Source organism: Poecilia latipinna, unplaced genomic scaffold (genome assembly GCF_001443285.1).
Source record: "Poecilia latipinna isolate Pla-1442-1.1 unplaced genomic scaffold, P_latipinna-1.0 Scaffold252, whole genome shotgun sequence".
NCBI classification, from domain to species: Eukaryota; Metazoa; Chordata; class Actinopteri; order Cyprinodontiformes; family Poeciliidae; genus Poecilia; species Poecilia latipinna.
The window spans coordinates 730,351-748,212 of NW_015112868.1; the positions used below are offsets into that span (position 1 = coordinate 730,351).

The 17,862-nt window shown below is 38.5% G+C and overlaps 1 protein-coding gene and 2 long non-coding RNA genes across 3 annotated transcripts in view; 2 read left to right on the top strand and 1 right to left on the bottom strand.

Annotated features, from left to right (window-relative positions):
- Positions 1 to 261: 261 nt before the first annotated feature.
- LOC106947691 (uncharacterized) lies at positions 262 to 15,712 on the top strand. The gene is made up of 3 exons (XR_001425032.1): positions 262 to 349; positions 14,460 to 14,465; positions 15,702 to 15,712. It is a non-coding gene; the product is annotated as an uncharacterized LOC106947691 (long non-coding RNA).
- LOC106947692 (uncharacterized) overlaps positions 11,325 to 17,862 on the bottom strand; it is a 13,821-nt gene continuing 7,283 nt past the window's right edge. Inside the window, exon 3 of the long non-coding RNA XR_001425033.1 lies at positions 11,325 to 11,338. This is a non-coding gene — a long non-coding RNA (uncharacterized LOC106947692). The remainder of the gene's footprint in view (positions 11,339 to 17,862) is intronic.
- The window catches only part of add3b (adducin 3 (gamma) b), a 34,749-nt gene continuing 32,624 nt past the window's right edge, over positions 15,738 to 17,862 (top strand). Inside the window, exon 1 of the mRNA XM_015032866.1 lies at positions 15,738 to 15,861. Coding sequence (XP_014888352.1) covers positions 15,793 to 15,861 — 69 coding nt within the window. The 5' untranslated portion in view covers positions 15,738 to 15,792. The remainder of the gene's footprint in view (positions 15,862 to 17,862) is intronic.

The window sequence follows — 17,862 nt, forward strand, 5'->3', positions numbered from 1 at the left end:
AGGAAACGGCTCTCCTCTCCTTTTGAGTTTATTTTAAAGTGTGTTGTTTTGCACACACTTAAAGTGTGTTGAAAAAAAACACATGAACGCTGTATGTGCTGGGTTTTTACCTTAGAATGGCCAACTCTCTGTTATTCCTATGCCAGTTTGATACAGTAGGGGCTACACTTCCCATATCTGTGTCCTCTGTCACTTTCATCAGCAGTGAAAACTGTTTAATCCGTTGTTAACATGTGGAAACCTGTTTTTCCGAGCCGCAACACTACGACACTCGCGCTGGGTTTACACCTGTGCGGCAGTGAAGGAGACCTGCTGCTGCTGGGCAGAGATACACAGGTGTGTTTGGCTGGTTTTGCAACTTTTCACAGTTTTCCCTCCAACCTAACCGACTGAGTTGAGTAAAGCTGTTGGATGCAGGTAATGTTAGCTAAAAGATGACTAGCTAGCTCAGGGGTGGGCAATCCTGGTCCTCGAGGGCCGGTGTCCTGCAACTCTTCGATGTCTCCCTGGTCTAACACACTTGAATCCAACAGCTGAATCACCTCCTAAGTGCAGTCAGGTTCTCCAGAGTCCTGCTAACGACCTCATTATTTGACTCAGGTGTGTTGAAGTTGAGACACATCTAAAAGTTGCAGGAGACCGGCCCTCGAGGCCTGGAGTTGCCCACCCCTGAGCTGCTAGCTAATATCAATACAGCACCTTAAGCTTAACAAGTAGCCTGCAGGCTACCGATGTTGTTGTCTATGTTCAGCTATGTACATTCAAAAAAGTTGATTCCCTTCCCCCCACCCCTCCCCTCACATGCGTCGTTTCAACCAAACAGCCATTTGTAATGAAAACCTGCTTTGAAGCCTTGACTTAAGCAACACTGTCCTTCGCTGGAAGACGTGGGCTGTGGATAGAGATCTACTTAGTAACCCACAATTAATTCTTCATATTTTAAAGAAGGTGAAGACATCAAGGATTTGTCTTAGACGCTCTACATTTAATAAGTGTCACCTTGAACCCCAGATATAGCTCTGGCTATACCAGAGAATATTCTCCTTTTGGTATTTTATTGGAGAATAGTTTTTCCTCCATCCTATGGAGCCATGAGACTGTCACAGCAGATCCCATATGTGGGTTTTGATTGCCTCTGAGCAGCAAAGAGGGGTCCTGCCTCGTTAAAAATAAATGCATCAGGCGATCAATGGTTACAACAATAGAATATATTTGGAGGGGGGGGACCTGGCTGTGACATCAGCGAGGCCGAGTTGGCGATGATACGCTGAACTCATTTAAATGATTTAAGTTGGTCTTCAAAGAACTACAATTCAAATCCCGGGACAGCAGGCCGCTATAAATCGGAGCCGGGAATCTGAAGTCGTGACCCCTGGTCTTTTTTCAACACGGCTCCTCTTTAATGATGACAGGGACAAGAAATGGTATCTGCAGTGGAGCCCAAACTTCGTTAAGTAATGAAAGTTAATTTCTCATAAGCTCATCTGTCTGAAATATGAACGACAAAACTGTGAGAAAAATAAATAAAACACAGAAGCGTTAGGATTTCTAAGTACACCATGTCTGCACTGTGTTGTGCTTTTTAAAAATGTTTACAAAACCTGAACTTTTACTTTTTTTTTAATCAAGGGACTGAATTGACTAGTTACTTTCCACTCCTGGTAACAACAAACAACTAGGCCAATAACATAAAACTGTGAGGACAGACATGAACTAAGCAGGGAAATTGCAGTACTAACACCCACTGAACAACAAAGAAATGAGCAACCAAGTAAGCAATGTTGGCACTAGCAAGATTACTTATTGTTTTGCTCTGTTTTCGGCTAGCAAGCATAGCTGCACCGTTCTACATCAATTTAGCAAGTGCATGCTACAGTCTGCTAAGTAACTAAGGTAACAGGCCATTTCATCTCATTAGTTTTACTGTACCTCTGTTTCTCCTCTCCTTCCTTTGCAATTCCGGGCATCAGATAATAATAAAACTTCCCCGATTCATCCCTACAGAGCAGAACTGTGACTGTCAGCAGCAGTGACGCGAAGTGGAGCGGGACAATTGGGGTGCAGCAACAAACCAGTAGACTATGGGGTGAAATGTTGCTATACGTCCACCTAATGTTCCCTACTTTCAAGAAATTGTTAAAGATGCACAAAGCAAATTATCTTATTCTGGCATTTAGGAGTTAGAAATAGTTTTGTTAATCCCAATTTATATAAAATAAGTGTTGTGTCTGATGTCAGAGAGCAAGAAAAGAAGGGTATGCATTTTTTTGTGCAGTACAGTGTATTTGGTCCAACTGGATTAGCAGGCTTTCGGACAAAACGTTGAAGCATAACTCCTCAAGGTCATGAAAACAATGATATTTTTTCAGATTCAGGGAGGCCATCAGGATAATAGGCTGTTATGAATAGATCTAAAAGGCCGAGCAAGGACATTTTTAATTGGCAATGGGGGTACAGTTAAATGTGGTGAAAGGTCAACTATGATGTTATCTGAAGTAAGCATTTCAGATTCCAGAATGTGTATTTTGCATGTTCTTTGACACCTTGTATTTATTTGCCTAAATCATAGACAGGATATTGGAAGTAAATACAGTTACAAAGTAAAAATAAGGTTTAATTCTCATGTTACACAGTTAGTGAAGGCTATGAAAGTCATCTTGACATTCAGACAAAATACAGAGGAAAGTTAAACCTATAAATGGCAACATAAAACATTTACACAGCCAACCAATCCAAAATCAATATAAAAGTTATTAAAGTTACACTTTTCAATGCCAGCTTTAATAAAATATGAATGCATTTCATTATTACAGATTTGTTTATATATATATATATATATATATATATATATATATATATATATATATATATATATATATATATATATATATATATATATATATATATATATTAAAGAAAGAACCCAGACTCTCAATGCATTAGGAAATCTTAAATCAAATGACAGTTTTATAACAGAACTTTATGAGAAACACCTGGATATATATACGTTTTTCTATATCTAAGAAATCTGGATCATCAAGTGTTTGATTCCATTTCAAACTTTCTCAACAATACATAAACCACATTAAAGTCACAGAAGTCGAAGACAATGGTAGAGAAAAAAATGACTTTTAAAAATGCTTTCTCTGCTGCCTGCACAGAAAAAAAAACACTCAGTTTTAATTTAATGGTTTATAATTAAACAAATTGATGGTGTTTACAGAAGATAAAATCTAATTTACCCCTTATTTATAGTGATGTTGGTTGATTTGGGAAAGACCAGGTGGTTGCTCCTTCTAATTCCAGTTAAGGCACACTTTGAACAAGTTCCCAGTCCATTATGCAACGGTGAACTTTTATACTTGTAAGAGTTTATAAGCATTAACCTACCATGCATCTATCTGGTCTTTGGAGTCCTGTAGAAACCCACGCAGGCTAAAAGAGAATATGCAAATGCTATACGTAAAAGGCCTCAGGCAAGGTTTGAACTATAAACCTTCCTGCTCTGTGGTGACAGTGCTAACCGGTGCAATAAGCCACCCACATAACATACACCAGCGGACCATAATTGTATTTTAGCTCTTACTTTTTTTTTTCCCCCTTGCAAAAGTAGAGGACAAAAAAAAAAGTAAATATGTAAGACAAAAATAAGCCCTAAGTCTTGTTGAATGGGTGTTTCTGTGTTTCTACAGATTTTTTTTCAGTTGGACTTCTTAAATTGGCCTAATGAGGGAAAAATAATCCCCTTTCCCTTCTTTAGTGTTGGAGTATTTTCCTTAAAAGGCCTTTAAACGACTGATATTTTATACAACAAAGGAATGTTGCCGAACAGCCTCCATTAATACATCTGACAAATCTATTCCCTGTGTTGTTGTTTTTTTTTTTTCTTTTAAACACACTCTTTGTATGGTCTGAGAAATATCCCACAATAATACTGTGCTTCAGGAAAAATAACCTCATGACCATTTTTTATGAGCTTTGGACAAAAAGCAATTCCTTTATGCGAGCAGCTGCTTTGTGAATAATGAAAACCTCCATCATTCTGCCGCTTTATAGTTTCACTTTTGGGTTAACTAGTCTTTCAACTTAAGAGACGAAAAATCATTAAACGTATTTTTCCCCCATTTCCACTCGAGTGTGCTGCCAGAGAGAGAATTGTATCTGGGAATTTAAGCTGTCAGCTCCAGCCAAAGCTAAGTGAAGTCTGAGCTCTGGAGACGGTGGTTTGCTGCATTCTGCATTCATGGTCTGATTCTCTTCCCTAAAAGTTTGGGACTCTCCATTTACTTTTATCATTAAAGTTGCATAAACAACAACAAGTACACAAATCAGTGCGTTTCTAGTTAATGACAGAGCCTTGCTAGCTAGCAGCACCTGCTCTCCAACACTGGGGCTTTTGCTGTCTCACAAACACGTAAGCTTTTTATCCAAGAAAAGTAAAAGATAAATAAATTAATTAAAACAATGACAAACAAGAACAGCTAATGTAAATTTAAGTTCCCTTAAGTGGAGAAAAAAAGAAGCAGCGATATCTTGATGTTAATCCATGTCGATGCGCTCATTTTATGTCTAGAGGTTTCATACACGCAAAACAAAATCTTCAAAAGATGATTTCACATGAAAATCTGCTTCATGTTGGAGTTTATATCGCTTGATCTTTGAGTGTCTCTTTAAACATTTGGGACGATGCTTGTGCGCTTTTGTGAAGATTAAAAAAAATACACAAAAAGATTGTTTTTGTTTTTTTTGCTCCACATAAATGTTTTATATCAATAGCATCAGACATATGTTTGACAGGTTACCTCATGCTATCTCAGACAAGCTCTGAATGAATAAGAAATCAGTTTAAAAACTGATTTCTTATTGAATATCCCAAACCAACCTGGCTTCAAAGGATGAAAAGAAATTCCCTCTCCTTGTTAAATGACGAACAAATTATATGTATGCCTGATTATTGCCCTGCAGAATCAAAAATATCCTTTATACTGAACTTGTCACATCTAAATCTGCGACATGTATTGATAATGTCGGTGTAAATCGTACGTTGGAACAGCAGTTCAATAAATTTGTGCGAAAGATCTGGTGGACCTGTTAAGAACTAAATAGTGTTATTTAATTTGCTTTACTTTCATCTTAGATTTTTCACAAATCAAACCGAAAAGCAGTGGGCAAACTGTGTTTTTGAGACATGTTGCTATGACAACGTGGCAAATGATCCAAATTAAAGTCTGTTGTGTCAATAGACCAATTGTTCATCCCTTTGAGCTTTAGCAGCTTCTTATGTCTCAATGACACATGAGAGTCAAGTAGCTTAACAAACAGAGAGACATTCTCTTACAAATGATTTAGTTTTAGACTGGAAAAGTTCAAAGATAAAGCTGGGAAAGCTCTTCAGAAGTGATAGAGGACTATTGATTAAAAAGCAGATGAGAAGGACAGCTGGCTTCGTGCTCCTGTCCTTTCTGTCTGTTGCCGCATGCGGTCAGTCACCCAACAGAAGAAAGGCTTCTGCTTTTCCCATAACTTGTGAAATAACAGAAGACTAAAAATCTTTAGGCCTTGATGTACATTGGATGTGCTTTTGCATTACCCCTTATGTGCAAACCTTTGCTTAGCTACATTTCAGAAGATGATATTGATAAAAGCTTTGTATGCTCTTGAGTTTGTTTTTGCCTCAATCTTTACACATTTTAAAAATAAAATACACTGTATTACACTGTATTTCTATGTGTTATTCATTTTCCTTCAGGCGAATAGTAAAACCGTTTTTAAGGATTTGTGGTCTCTGGTAGTTGAGTGAGGTCGTATTTGAACGTGGTCAAATTGTTGTTCTGCTCAATAAAACTATTCCTCTCTGAACCTCTGACATTGTTAAATTTAGATAAATAAACAGATAACATAAAAGTGTAACAAAGAAAAAAAAAGTAAAAATATGCCTGGCTCAGTAGTGTTTTGGTGAAGAAAAAAGAAACTATATAAAAATCTAAAACCACACAATATTTACCATTAGAATGAAAACAAAATGCCAGCAAAGGGTTAATTTACTACAGACCTGAACTCACACACTAAGAAACATTTTAGTTATGATAACAGTAATTATCACGATTAATAGTAATGCTGTACAGTCAAAGAAAAAGCAAGCCATTTCCGGGAGGCAGGACAGGAGCAGGAGAAGTTCCCAAAAGGTGAGCGCTTGGTATTTCAGAATGAATCGTTGTTGGCGGTGTCAGCGAGGTTGGCTGGGAGGTGTGCTGACTTTCCAGGAGTTGTTTCTCTTTCATATGAGGTGGCTTTTGATCCAGAGCTCCAGCGTTTGGTTCTGCGATTCTGACAGAGGTAATGCTGGAGGTGGATGGGGATGCAAGGCGTGGTGAGTACTTTCAGGCGGTAGCTGTCCAGAAGAAGACCGCTGTGAAACAAGCTGCTGATCCAGATGAGCGTAGCAGGTTTAGTGAAGCAGACAGAGAAACTCGTATGTCTGGGATCTTCACCAGTGGAAACTCGAAGTCAATCTCAGATTTGACTCACAGAGAGACAAGTACCGTAGTTACACAAGTGAGGATTTGTGTTTGGTCGATTATTTCATTGTTGTAACAATGCTTTCTGTGCGATAAGTCTGTTTATTTCCCTTTGAATGGTGCCACTTTTTTAAGGAAAACTTATTCGTCTCAGCAGAGATGAGTGTTTGGGTCGAGTCAATGGAAAACTTCCCAACGCTGATGAAATGCTGAGTTGTATTTTATTAAAAAAAAAAAAAAAAGCAGAGGCTTGAAGCGCTTGAGATGTATATGTTTGATTAACTTTTAACAGACACAAATACAGAAAATAACGCAGTAGATAAAAAACCTAAATCTTGATGAAACTACAACTCCCCAACCTTTAACTCAGAATGAAATTAAGTAGGAATGGAAAGTTGATGAAAAAAACATGTCAAAATGTCATTCTGGTACCGGTCTGCTATGTCTTGCTGATGTTATAATTGTACGCCTATATTTTTCATGAAGAACCTCTAGCTTCATCTCAAATGTACTTCATCTCTGTGGTGCACTGCAGCAGAGTTGTTACCCTCGCTGTGGACACTTGGTTTTGATAAATCACAATCCGACCTCCTCGGTGTCCCCGTTTGACACCTAACAATGAAAACCGATGCAATGATGATAGCCCGCGGTCTTACAAGGGGCGACGAAGCACAGTACTTAATTGGAGCCAGGTTTTAACTCTCCACCCTCAAAAAAAAAAAAATGCAAACCTCAGCTGAACGGTGCTGCTTTTATAATATTATTTTCTCCTCCATCTTTTACATTGAAGAGTCTGAAATATTCTATGCCAATCACATCAAGAGGCACCCTGGGAACAAGTTCAGGCACAAGTTCAAAATATGCTCACAGAGCAGGAGTGTAGCTCTGAGCTCCCTCCTCAAGGATTTTTGAGGGGAAAAAAATAGCTACGAGACAATTTCTCTAAAGTTCAGAATTTTTTTGTTTTTGTTTTTTACTGTTTTTTTTTTCTTTTTTTTTTTTTTTTTTCTTTTTTTTTGTCACTGCAGCAAAATCTAATCCAAGATGAATGAATGTGTTTATTGAAATTGTAGGGATTAAAATGGATTAGATCTGCAAACAAGTCCGTGATGCTATTTCTTGCCAATCAAAAGTTCACTGTAAACAATATTTCACTATGTACAACTTGTTGTTGAGTGTTATGTGGATTACACAGAGTGATAGTCTGAATCTTAATTACTATAAATAACGTACAGGTAGATAATTGAGCTCTCTGGGGGTATTAAATTACTCTCTCTGATGATTTTTGTTAAAAAAAAAAGCCACTTTCACGCATCAAACGTGAGATTTCTTATTTAGATTGAAAGTTTTTGCTTTAGCTCAATATGTAAATCATTAGACATATTCCAGTATTGTAGCTCTCAGAAGAGCAATACTCCACATCATCATTAAAAGTCGGTGAAAGTAACTTTTAATGGCGTCTTCCCTTGTTATCTCACTAAAAATAACCTTGGACATTATTATGCATCAAAAGCCAATGGCTGATACCGTCTCCTGACCTAGAAAACAAGGACAGTTTCCTGAAAGTTTTTAAACATTTAAACGCTTTTTTTTTTAAAAGCCCGTTAACATTTCTATATCTTTGCCTTGAAATATTATTGGTATGTTTTACTGGATTTTTTTTTAAAATGCTCCCAAAAGAATTGACAAGGTATTAGACAAGCAGGCCTCAAGCCAAAGAACAATTGATTAAGATCTGGAGATGTTCCAGGTCTGGAGCTTCCACCATTAGGCTGTTATTGGTTTTAATCCATAGCTACAAATTTAAGGAGGATGGAAGCTTGATTCCAAATCCTGAGGGCACATTCGCAAAGTGAAGGAATCAAATTAACCTGTGCGTGGCATGTTAGGAGAGATCTCTTTGGAGACAGCGTTTGGCAAAGTAGTCTCAGCCTTAATCAGATTTGGACACCGATAGGACCGAGGAAATGATTGTTGCAAGTGGGAATGAGCCTCCAAAGCTTTTAATGGTTTTAATGAAGTATGCTTTGCTCTTTTATCTCTGTCCACCAATTCTTTACAAACGCAGTAGTAATTCCCTTTCAAGGATTTGGATGTGGAGGAGTGCTCACCAAAAGCTGTTCTCAAATATATATCTGTGGCTGCGCTCCTGGCATTATTAGGTCCTGGAAGCACCTCGGGGAATGCTGTGGCTCCTCAAATTTGAGGCAATCTGTGACACAGTGTGTGCAACTCTGCTTGCGTGACCCTGTTAAATGAGTTTAGTTTGAAGCCGATCCTGATTTGACAAGAATGACGAAACAGAGAAATTTTTGGAGGGTATGACAGCAGCCTAAGCTGGAATTTATTACGATCCTGGAGAAGTATCTCATCTCTGCATCTCTGAATGAATCGCCTTGATTCCTCTAGCGTTGTTTCAGACGTAGCTTGCCATTATTAGTGTATGAATTTGCCCTTTTAGATTTCAATTTGATATAAAGGGAATTATAAATCAAATTTATTATTATTATATACACCTTGATAGTAACAACTTGTCGTAGATATGTTTTACATGTGCATCACAGAAGCAAAAGTTGTCTCGAAATAAGCAAACCCTTTAAGTGAAATTCTAACAAAATCAGTCGCATCCAACAACCTTTAAAATACGGGTTAAGGTACTGACAACCACTCAGTGAACATTTACTCTACAAGACACATTCACTTGTTCACACTCATGCCATCCTACACAAAGGTACATTGACACGGGGATTCAGGAACTAAACCTGCAACCCAGACAGACAATTTACTCTTCCCACTGAACTGCAACTTTCACCCCGTCCATCCACAAATCTATCTGTCTGTCCATCACGCTTCCTGTTCGGAGTAACAGAGAGTCACCACGGAGCAGGGAGGACAGAAACAAGCATTTAATGCTCTTCAAAGAAGCTTCAGTTGTTGCTGTGTTGTTTTCCCTGAACTCAGATGTGTATTTATCAGGAGCGGCAGGACTGGGTGTGCAGAGAGCAGAGCTCTGTCCAAGGTGAGTGACACGGTGATTATAAACATTTGTTTGTCTCTTTTTAAAAGAAAAAGGCAACCATTGCATCAATAGTATAGTTGCTAGTTTATTGTGCGTGGCTGTTAGGTTGCATTTTAATTTACTACGTGTCATATGGTTACTTTAATGGTGCAGCATTTTTACTTAAAGATTACAATAAGCAACGCATTAAGAACTTGGCATTTTATATAGGAATCTGGTCAGTCTACCATCTGAAACAGATTTTTTTTTTTTTTCCATATTTAAATTTTTCTTTTTTACACTCAGTGGCAGGTGTGATTTCAAACATAACTGTGTACAATACCTAAAGAAGTGCTTCTATTACACTGTTTTAGAAATATGTAAGAGTGTAGAGGTAAACAAAAATACATATACATTAACAAGAAAAATGTAAATGCTTTACTTTTTTTATCTGGAATAAAATGTCAGTTCAGCCCCCTGAGATACAGCTGGTTTCTTGATAAGTGTCTCCTTTTTTTCTTTTCTCTGTTATTGCAAAAGGAATTTACTGAAATCATATCCAAAGACCTAATCCAGCTGTAAAAGGAAGTCCTTGGCATTAACAACACTTCTATTAAAAATGTAACACATAACTGAAACTTAAAGCAGCTCTCCAACATTTGTTTGGTTTGTGTTATTCCTTTTTTTTTTTTTTTTTTTTTTTTTTTCATTATTTCCATCTTGTAAGACAAGCAGTGTTGGATGTCCTTGAGACTTTTGTAATAGCTAAATATCTTTCTGACAGAGAAAATTAAATAACTTATTTAATGTCTCATGACAGGAAGTCGGTGTATCTAGGGACGTGTTGAAGATGACTGACTGATGTCTAAACCGAATTGCATCATGGTTACTAGTCCCAGATGTGTTCGTCTGACTACTTCAGATCTTGATGATCCATCCATCCATCCATCCATCCATCCATCCATCCATCCATCCATCCATCCATCCATCCATCCGTCCAGTCAGCTAGCCAGCTTTTAATTCTCTAAACCATATTACTTTTTAAGTTAGTACTTTTACTCAAAAACCTTATCCCTTTTCTCACTTTATTTTTGTACTTTTAACTATTAAATAAAATATATAGATTTGCTTTAACAGCTTTTAAAACTTTTATTCAGCACCAATAAAATATACTTTGATATTTACGCGTTTCACCTTTTGACCATATCTATTGCTGTAAAAGAACAACAGTATTTTTTTCTCTTACACAAAAGCTACTCTTTAAGCACAAAACTGAAAAAAGTGTAATGCTCCTTTAATGCTGTGTCTCTTTCCTAAGCTTCACACTGGCAGCCATTACTTATTCACTGAAAGTCGAAACAGTATTGTTTCTCTGGTTTTTGAAGTAACCCATAAAGAAGCGCTATTTTTTAAATAAAGAGACCTAAATAATGTCCGTTGTGTGAGAACCGTCTCAGACTGTGAAAAACAATAAATTCAAAGTGAACTCAACTGCCCCTCTACTGCCCCCCTGCTGCCCCTCAGCTGCCCCTCAGCTGCCCCTCAGCTAGCTCACACATGTACTAAGTCCTTTAGCATTAGCATTGGTTAGCTGTCAGAAATGTCCCGTTTTCTACTCAATACTAATCACAAACTGAATAATGTGACTGAGTAGTTGACATTTGATTTATTAACCTCTTCAACTCTTAAAGGTAACCAGTATATGTGCATCAAAATCCATTTTTACTGACCTGTGATATAGAAAAGACAAGACACACATGCTAAACTTCCTTTCGTCTAATAATTCTTCTGTGTGCCCACAGACACGACTGTCTCTCTCTAGCTTTTGTATGTGGGATCACATTGAATAAGTGAAATCACACTAAAGAAATTATTATAACAAGAAATTAAGGATAGATAAGGAAGTGCCTAAGTAACATTGTGAAACATTAGAATAGTTTTACAGATGCTTTAATGCGGCTACGTCCAGATGAAACCACCAAATCCTCATCTGGCTGCATCTTGGCACCATCGTGCCATTTGATCTTATTCAGGTGCAAGACTGGAAATTAATGTATTTCATATTTGGCACAAAATAGGAAGATGATCCTTTCAAATCATTCATAAAGTTCAGAACTGCGTCATCCACCACTGTTCCTGCGCCCCTGAGACGTTCTTTGTATTCCAGCACAGTTTTGTTCATCAATCACTGCAGGAGGCTCAGGTGGTTTGCCAAAAAAAAAAAGTGAGGATGGGTGAGATTAAAGCAGCAGACATATTAATACACAGAGCAACACAGCTAATAGGTTGTGCATGCTGTTGTGAAGACTGATCAGTTTCTGGCTGTCCACCTTTTGGTTCAACACCTTTGGGAGGTTTTTCATTTGTTTTACTTTTAATTTGACATATTCTTACCCAACAACAGATTTAATTTAAAACATAAGAATATTCTTAAATGAACATGAAGTGCAGATTTTTTTAAAGTACTTCGAATTTACAAATTTCTAAAAGATGTTTAACATTAATTTTTTTTTTCAACAAAAATCTTAAGATTATCACAACCCGCATTATGCTAAAACGAGAATCTTTCAACAAATCGTAAACACAGCATTCAGACGTATTAATAGTCAGCATATTCTGTTTTATTTATGCAAATGTGCCAATCTGTGTCAATTTCAGCATATATTTATAGCATGAAACTCTTTTGAATGTAAAAAAAAAAAATAAGCAGCATCAACACCAAATTAATGTGCCCTCTTTGTGTACTAATGTATGTGCATATGCATTTTTGGGGGAAAATATTTTTGCGAAAGGATCCAAATAATTTAATCTGAGAAGCTGCTTCGCAGAGGAAAGAGGAAAGTTACAGACATTCACAGGATGAAGCTTTTGTAGTTGTGTATTCCTATACATTGGTACTACTGCGTTACCAAAGTTGCTCATCACCACAACTGTTTGCCCTTTCCCTGAGGTAGTTATTTTCTATAGTGTACGGTTAGCGACTCATGACAGCATCACAAACTTCTTCCAACGCTAAGTGAGCCCCAGTTGTAACTTTGCCTTCCAGATCAGAGTCTCAGTGGTGAGCGTTCTAGCCAATCAATGACGTGAGTCTGCCTTTTTGTTTTCATGCTACAGTGCTGTGTGTTTTATATAAAAGAGCCGGCTGTCCAAAGCAAATAACTTGGCAAGTGCTCAAATGAGATCAACTGAACACGAGAATAGCACATTCCAAAGAATCTTAAATGCACCAAGACTGCAGACCCAAACATTCATGCCCCATGAGAGGAGCTTTGATTTCTACTCAGCTGTTGGGCTCTGTGATAAAAAATAATGAAAAAAACAAAAAAAACAGCAGCAGAACCAAACAGTGTTGATGCCTGTTCATGTTGCTGCCAGTCTGAAAGCAAGTTGAGAAAGTGCCAGAATTCACATCTACAGTTGCACACAATGGAGCTCTTTTGTGCAGGACTTTCAGTGTTCAACTTTCTGGAGAGATTAAGGTGCCACGCTTCTCATGTCAACCTTTCATAGCCGTGGGATGACAGATTATATGTTTCTAGCTACCCCTTCTTTTTCCTGACAATTCAGTACAGTCTTATCTGTGTGATATTTGGTTTTGCAAATCCTTTCTTTAGGTTTTGTTGTTGCGCAGCAAGGAGCGTCACGTTATATCGCATTAAAAAAGAGAAACACCATCTGTGGTGATCTTCCGGAGTTAAAATCAAGTCTAGCCTTGCAAATTTATTTGTGGAGTTTATATAATATTCAGTGCCAAATGAAGACAAGTCATGTTTCCTGTTGTTCTTTTCTATCACCTTCCACCCACTTCTATACCTCGTGTCAACATGTCCGGCGCTACATTGTGCGATGTGTTTGCGCAGCCAATTTTTGTGATCATGTCACGGCTTTCCTCGGAGACACGAGCCAGATCCTTCAAAAATGCTGAAGTCCTGCTTGGGCTGAAATCTTTATGAATCTGATATTCTGTTAGAACAGGGGAATAAGAACCTCCCCCCAAGCCTCAAATGCCCTTCTGCCCCTCCACTCCCCCTTTTCTCTTTCTCTCATAGCCTTTGTTTTTTGTCCCTACACCACCAACAACTGATTGTTTTCATCATTTATTGTTTGCTACTGTTTTCCCCCAAATATTCTATCTATATTTATTACTAGACCAATCCAGGGTGTAACCGCCTTGCAAGAACAATCAGTTATAAATGATGGATTATTATTTGTATTTATTCAGGTTTTTCTTTTATTATTACTCTTTGTTTTTTAATTCAGAATTTTTAGTGAGCTATTTATTTAAATACCTCTGTTAAAATATGTATACATATATTTATGTTAATTTTTCTGCCCCTGCTGGAAGAGAGCCTACTGTTCACTGATTCTGTATGACGCATCTCATCTATTATTAGATTAGACTGTCTGTCTCATGCTCTTTGAGTTGATTTTATTCTTATTTTGTTTTCCAAAAAAAAGTTAGTAGTCTGTTTAATCTTATTGTTACTATTAGCGTTATTATTACTGTGGAATCTTTGCATTTTTCTATATTTTCTGTATAAATCTGTCCGTGAATAGTGCGTAGCTCAGGTTTAATAAATGAACACAAAAACCTTTAAAAACAAGAAATTGTTTTAGTTAACTCATTTTTAAGTCAACCGATTAATTTAAAAATTCCTGATCACAAAAATGTTGCATTTTAATAATTCAACATTTTAAAAAATTCAAACCACCCAGTTGGAGTTCTGCCCTCAGAGGGATGTCGAGAGCATCTGACTGACACCGGGATCTGACATACAAACTTCACAGCCCAAAGCTACCAAAAACCTATTTTCTTGATTTTCTTCTTTTTCTCCCCACATCGCTGCTGGAGGATCCACAAAACAGAGTGACAGCCGATGCAACACTGAAGGAGAGCCTGCATTTTTTAAAACTCAAATGGTTCGCTAAGTCGCCACTAGATGGCAGTGTAGTGTCAGAAAAGTTCTGAGCAAGTTTCACCCCGCCCCGCTCCCTCAAAAATGCATCATTACACAAACTTTCAAAGGATTCTTCTCCTTTCTTTTTCTCTTAGAGGATGTGAATATGTAAAGAGAAACACTTGTGCGAGCCTGGATATTTATTTTGGGAAGTTGCCTCCATCGTGCCGTGACTCCTGACCTCATGCCTCGTTTGACTGGGGTCATCCTGTGGGTGTGGTTGCGGTGACTGCAGAGAGCTCAGGAAATGAATGTTTTATCAGCCTGCAGAAAGACAACAACAACAACAGCAGCGTAGTGGGTGGGAACACACAGAAACCTCTAAATTTATCCCCGTCAGCTGAGGCCAAACCAAATAAGATCAACGGCAGACAGTTTCCTGTAGGTTCCTCTTCCAGAACATCTGAGATTTCACCAAGCAGATTGCTCCCAAGTTTACTGAGACCTCACATTATGTGGATGCAGCTTCATAGCTGCTGCTGCTGCTGCTGCTGCAGCAGGATGATGTTGACAGTGTGGGGAGGAATCGGCGCCTGAAGTCATGACATTACACAGTGTCAGTGTTTCATCCAGAATTCATGTCAGTTTGGAGAGCTACACAGAGACCCCTCGAATCACAGGTTTGCTTCCCACACATCACCTCCCGTCATTCTGTCCTTGCTGTGGCAGTGTAAGCCAGTGTCTACAGCGCGTAATTACCTCGTATACCCAGCAGAAAAGCGTGATCTCTTCAAAGGTCTTCTGTATTCAGGTGGTGCAGAGGAGAGGGAGAGCTGCTCGTCCTACTCATTCAGTGTAAAGAGACTATGTGGGAGGAGGTGAACGCAGGCAAGCATTCGCTGTGTGCAATGCCATCCTCGAGAGCAAAATTTAGAACATGAGGCACTCAAAGCAAGCAGGAGAAGAAAAAAAAATGTGCCAAGATGGAGATAGATGCAGCTTCCCTCCATTTATGTTTCAGCAGAAATGAAGCTCGATTACTCCTGAATATTAAAGTTTCGTATCAGTAGAAAATGAAGTCGAGCACATCTCTACCTGAAGGAAATTACTCATTATTGCAATGTGTAAATAGGAGGGGCAGACGCTTGATCCACCCATTTTGCCCATTGCAGTCCAGTCTCATCTGAAGGTCTCCACAAACCCCCTCTGTCAGGTCTTCCTGCCTCCCCGTGAGAATAGGCAGCCGCCGTCACAGACAAACGGTGGGAGTTCAGGAGATCTGAGGCAAAGCAGCAGTTGCCTGTTTTTTTCTGGGAAACCAGATGACCCTTCTCTTGCTGATAATGTAAACAGTCATCTAACTGAGCCTGGAGCCATGGGACTTGGAAATAAAACCGGAGGAATTTTGCAACAGGATAAGTGTGAAAACAGCCAACTCTGTAAGGTGTGTTCATTTCTCTTTTTGTTACTCTTATATACAGAGAGTGTACAAGCATGCAGGAGCTCCAGTGATAAGTGAGGATTGATGGTTGAGGAAGTGCTGATAACTGAAACAAGGCACCATATATGTCAACATATATTCTTTTAGCACATTGTAAATTATAATAATTATTTTCTAGGTTTGGATGAGAGAAGAAAAATAGGATATATGCATTCATTCCTACTGTTTAAAAACTGTTCATCCATCCATCCATCCATCCATCCATCCATCCATCCATCCATCCATCCATCCATCCATCCATCCATCCATCCATCCATCCATCCATCCATTCATCCATCCATCCATCATTATTGTTCAGCACTTTGCTTGGACCTGGTTGAAATTTAAAAGTACCGCATATATAAAGTGTTATGTGTTGTAATTCATTTGTTTATCTGTTTAGCCATTCATGTATCTGTTGACCTTTCTGTTCATCCATCAACACAAGTTCCATATTTCAGACTGGTCAGTGCAGAAACATCAGCAGCAAGTTACACTATTGTATTAATACTTTATATTGGTATAATATAGACAGAGAGCTCATGTAAACGGAGTCTGGAAAAGTGAACATTTTTTTACATGAAATGTGTAGGAATCCTGTTGGTTTCGTCTTACTTTCCTGGACTTTTAGATAACACCCTGGCGCTGCTGAACTCCACTAAATGGACTGTTTGCAGCTGCACTGTCAACTCCATCCGCGGAGGTTGCAAACAGCTGGTTTCAATAAACGTGGGCCAGCAGAAACATTAGTCTGAGTGAGCATTTGTTGACTTTACATGTGGAGCTGGGGGAGCACGGCGTTTCATAATATGCGTGTCTGGTGATGTAAGTTATAGGCTCCAATAAAATCAAATAGGCAGGTCATGACCCAGATCCCTTCACCCTCGCGATCGATTGTTCTTTGGACAGTTCATATCTCTTTACATATTTTGCGTGCTACGAATTTTAGCTCAGATTAAGCTGACTTTAGTAGCTTGCCAAATTCTTTCAAACCTGCATTCATTCATCACTCTGGTCAAATCGATGATATTTTATTAAATGTCAGCATGTAGTTTAAATGTAAGAGAGACTTTTAAGACATATAAAAGTGAAAATGTCCTTGTTTCAATCAGCTTTGACTCAAAAGCTACAGCCACACCACCTCCACCAAATTTGAACTGAACCACATACTAACCACTGGAGGCCATCCAAAGACAACCACAGTGGAGACTCCAGCCAACTCCTCCACTTTTGTAAACAAGTCTGCCTTTTACCACACAGCTGCAATCTGTGTACGTGCGTGTGTGCGCGTGTGTGTGTCTGACTGTAATTACGAGCATGTGTAAGTTGCCGCAGAGGGAACCATTCCAACTGTAACAATGTGAATTATTTCAAGTTCAAAGTGGATTCTCTGTGGTACCCCTCCGCCCTCCCACCACCCTACCAGCATAGAGGGGTGCAGCCCAGCCATTTTCAACTAAAGCTGGAGTTTGCACTCTAAATAAATCCAGACAATGACACCGTTTTATTATTGTTTTTATTTTTTTTTGCAGAAATTCAAAGTCGCTTGCACAACTCTTCCCTATAATTGGTCCGTCCTACTTGTCACGGTGTAATTGCACGCAGTGCATTGTTTTTCCTTCTTTAAGTCATAAAGTTTGACCTTGGTGTCAGTTTCTGATTTTCTGATTTCTTGTAGCTCACTCAAAGGTTCCCTGAGTCGTGATAATGTTGCATTCAGAATGAAGAACGCAGCACCGGTGCATCGTAGGACGTCCACTCATGACAAAAGTAGTGATAGGAAAGTCTTCATCTGTGTTTACTTCCACCGAACACCCAGATTCCCAGCACATTTGTTTCCAAGTGTCTTGCAACATCCTTTTTCTCTACTGCCAGTAGGTGGTTGAATGCATTTACTTCTATAGTGGGCATACTCTGTGCATGACAGAGTTATGTCATGTCTATATAAAATATTAACTGACTTGA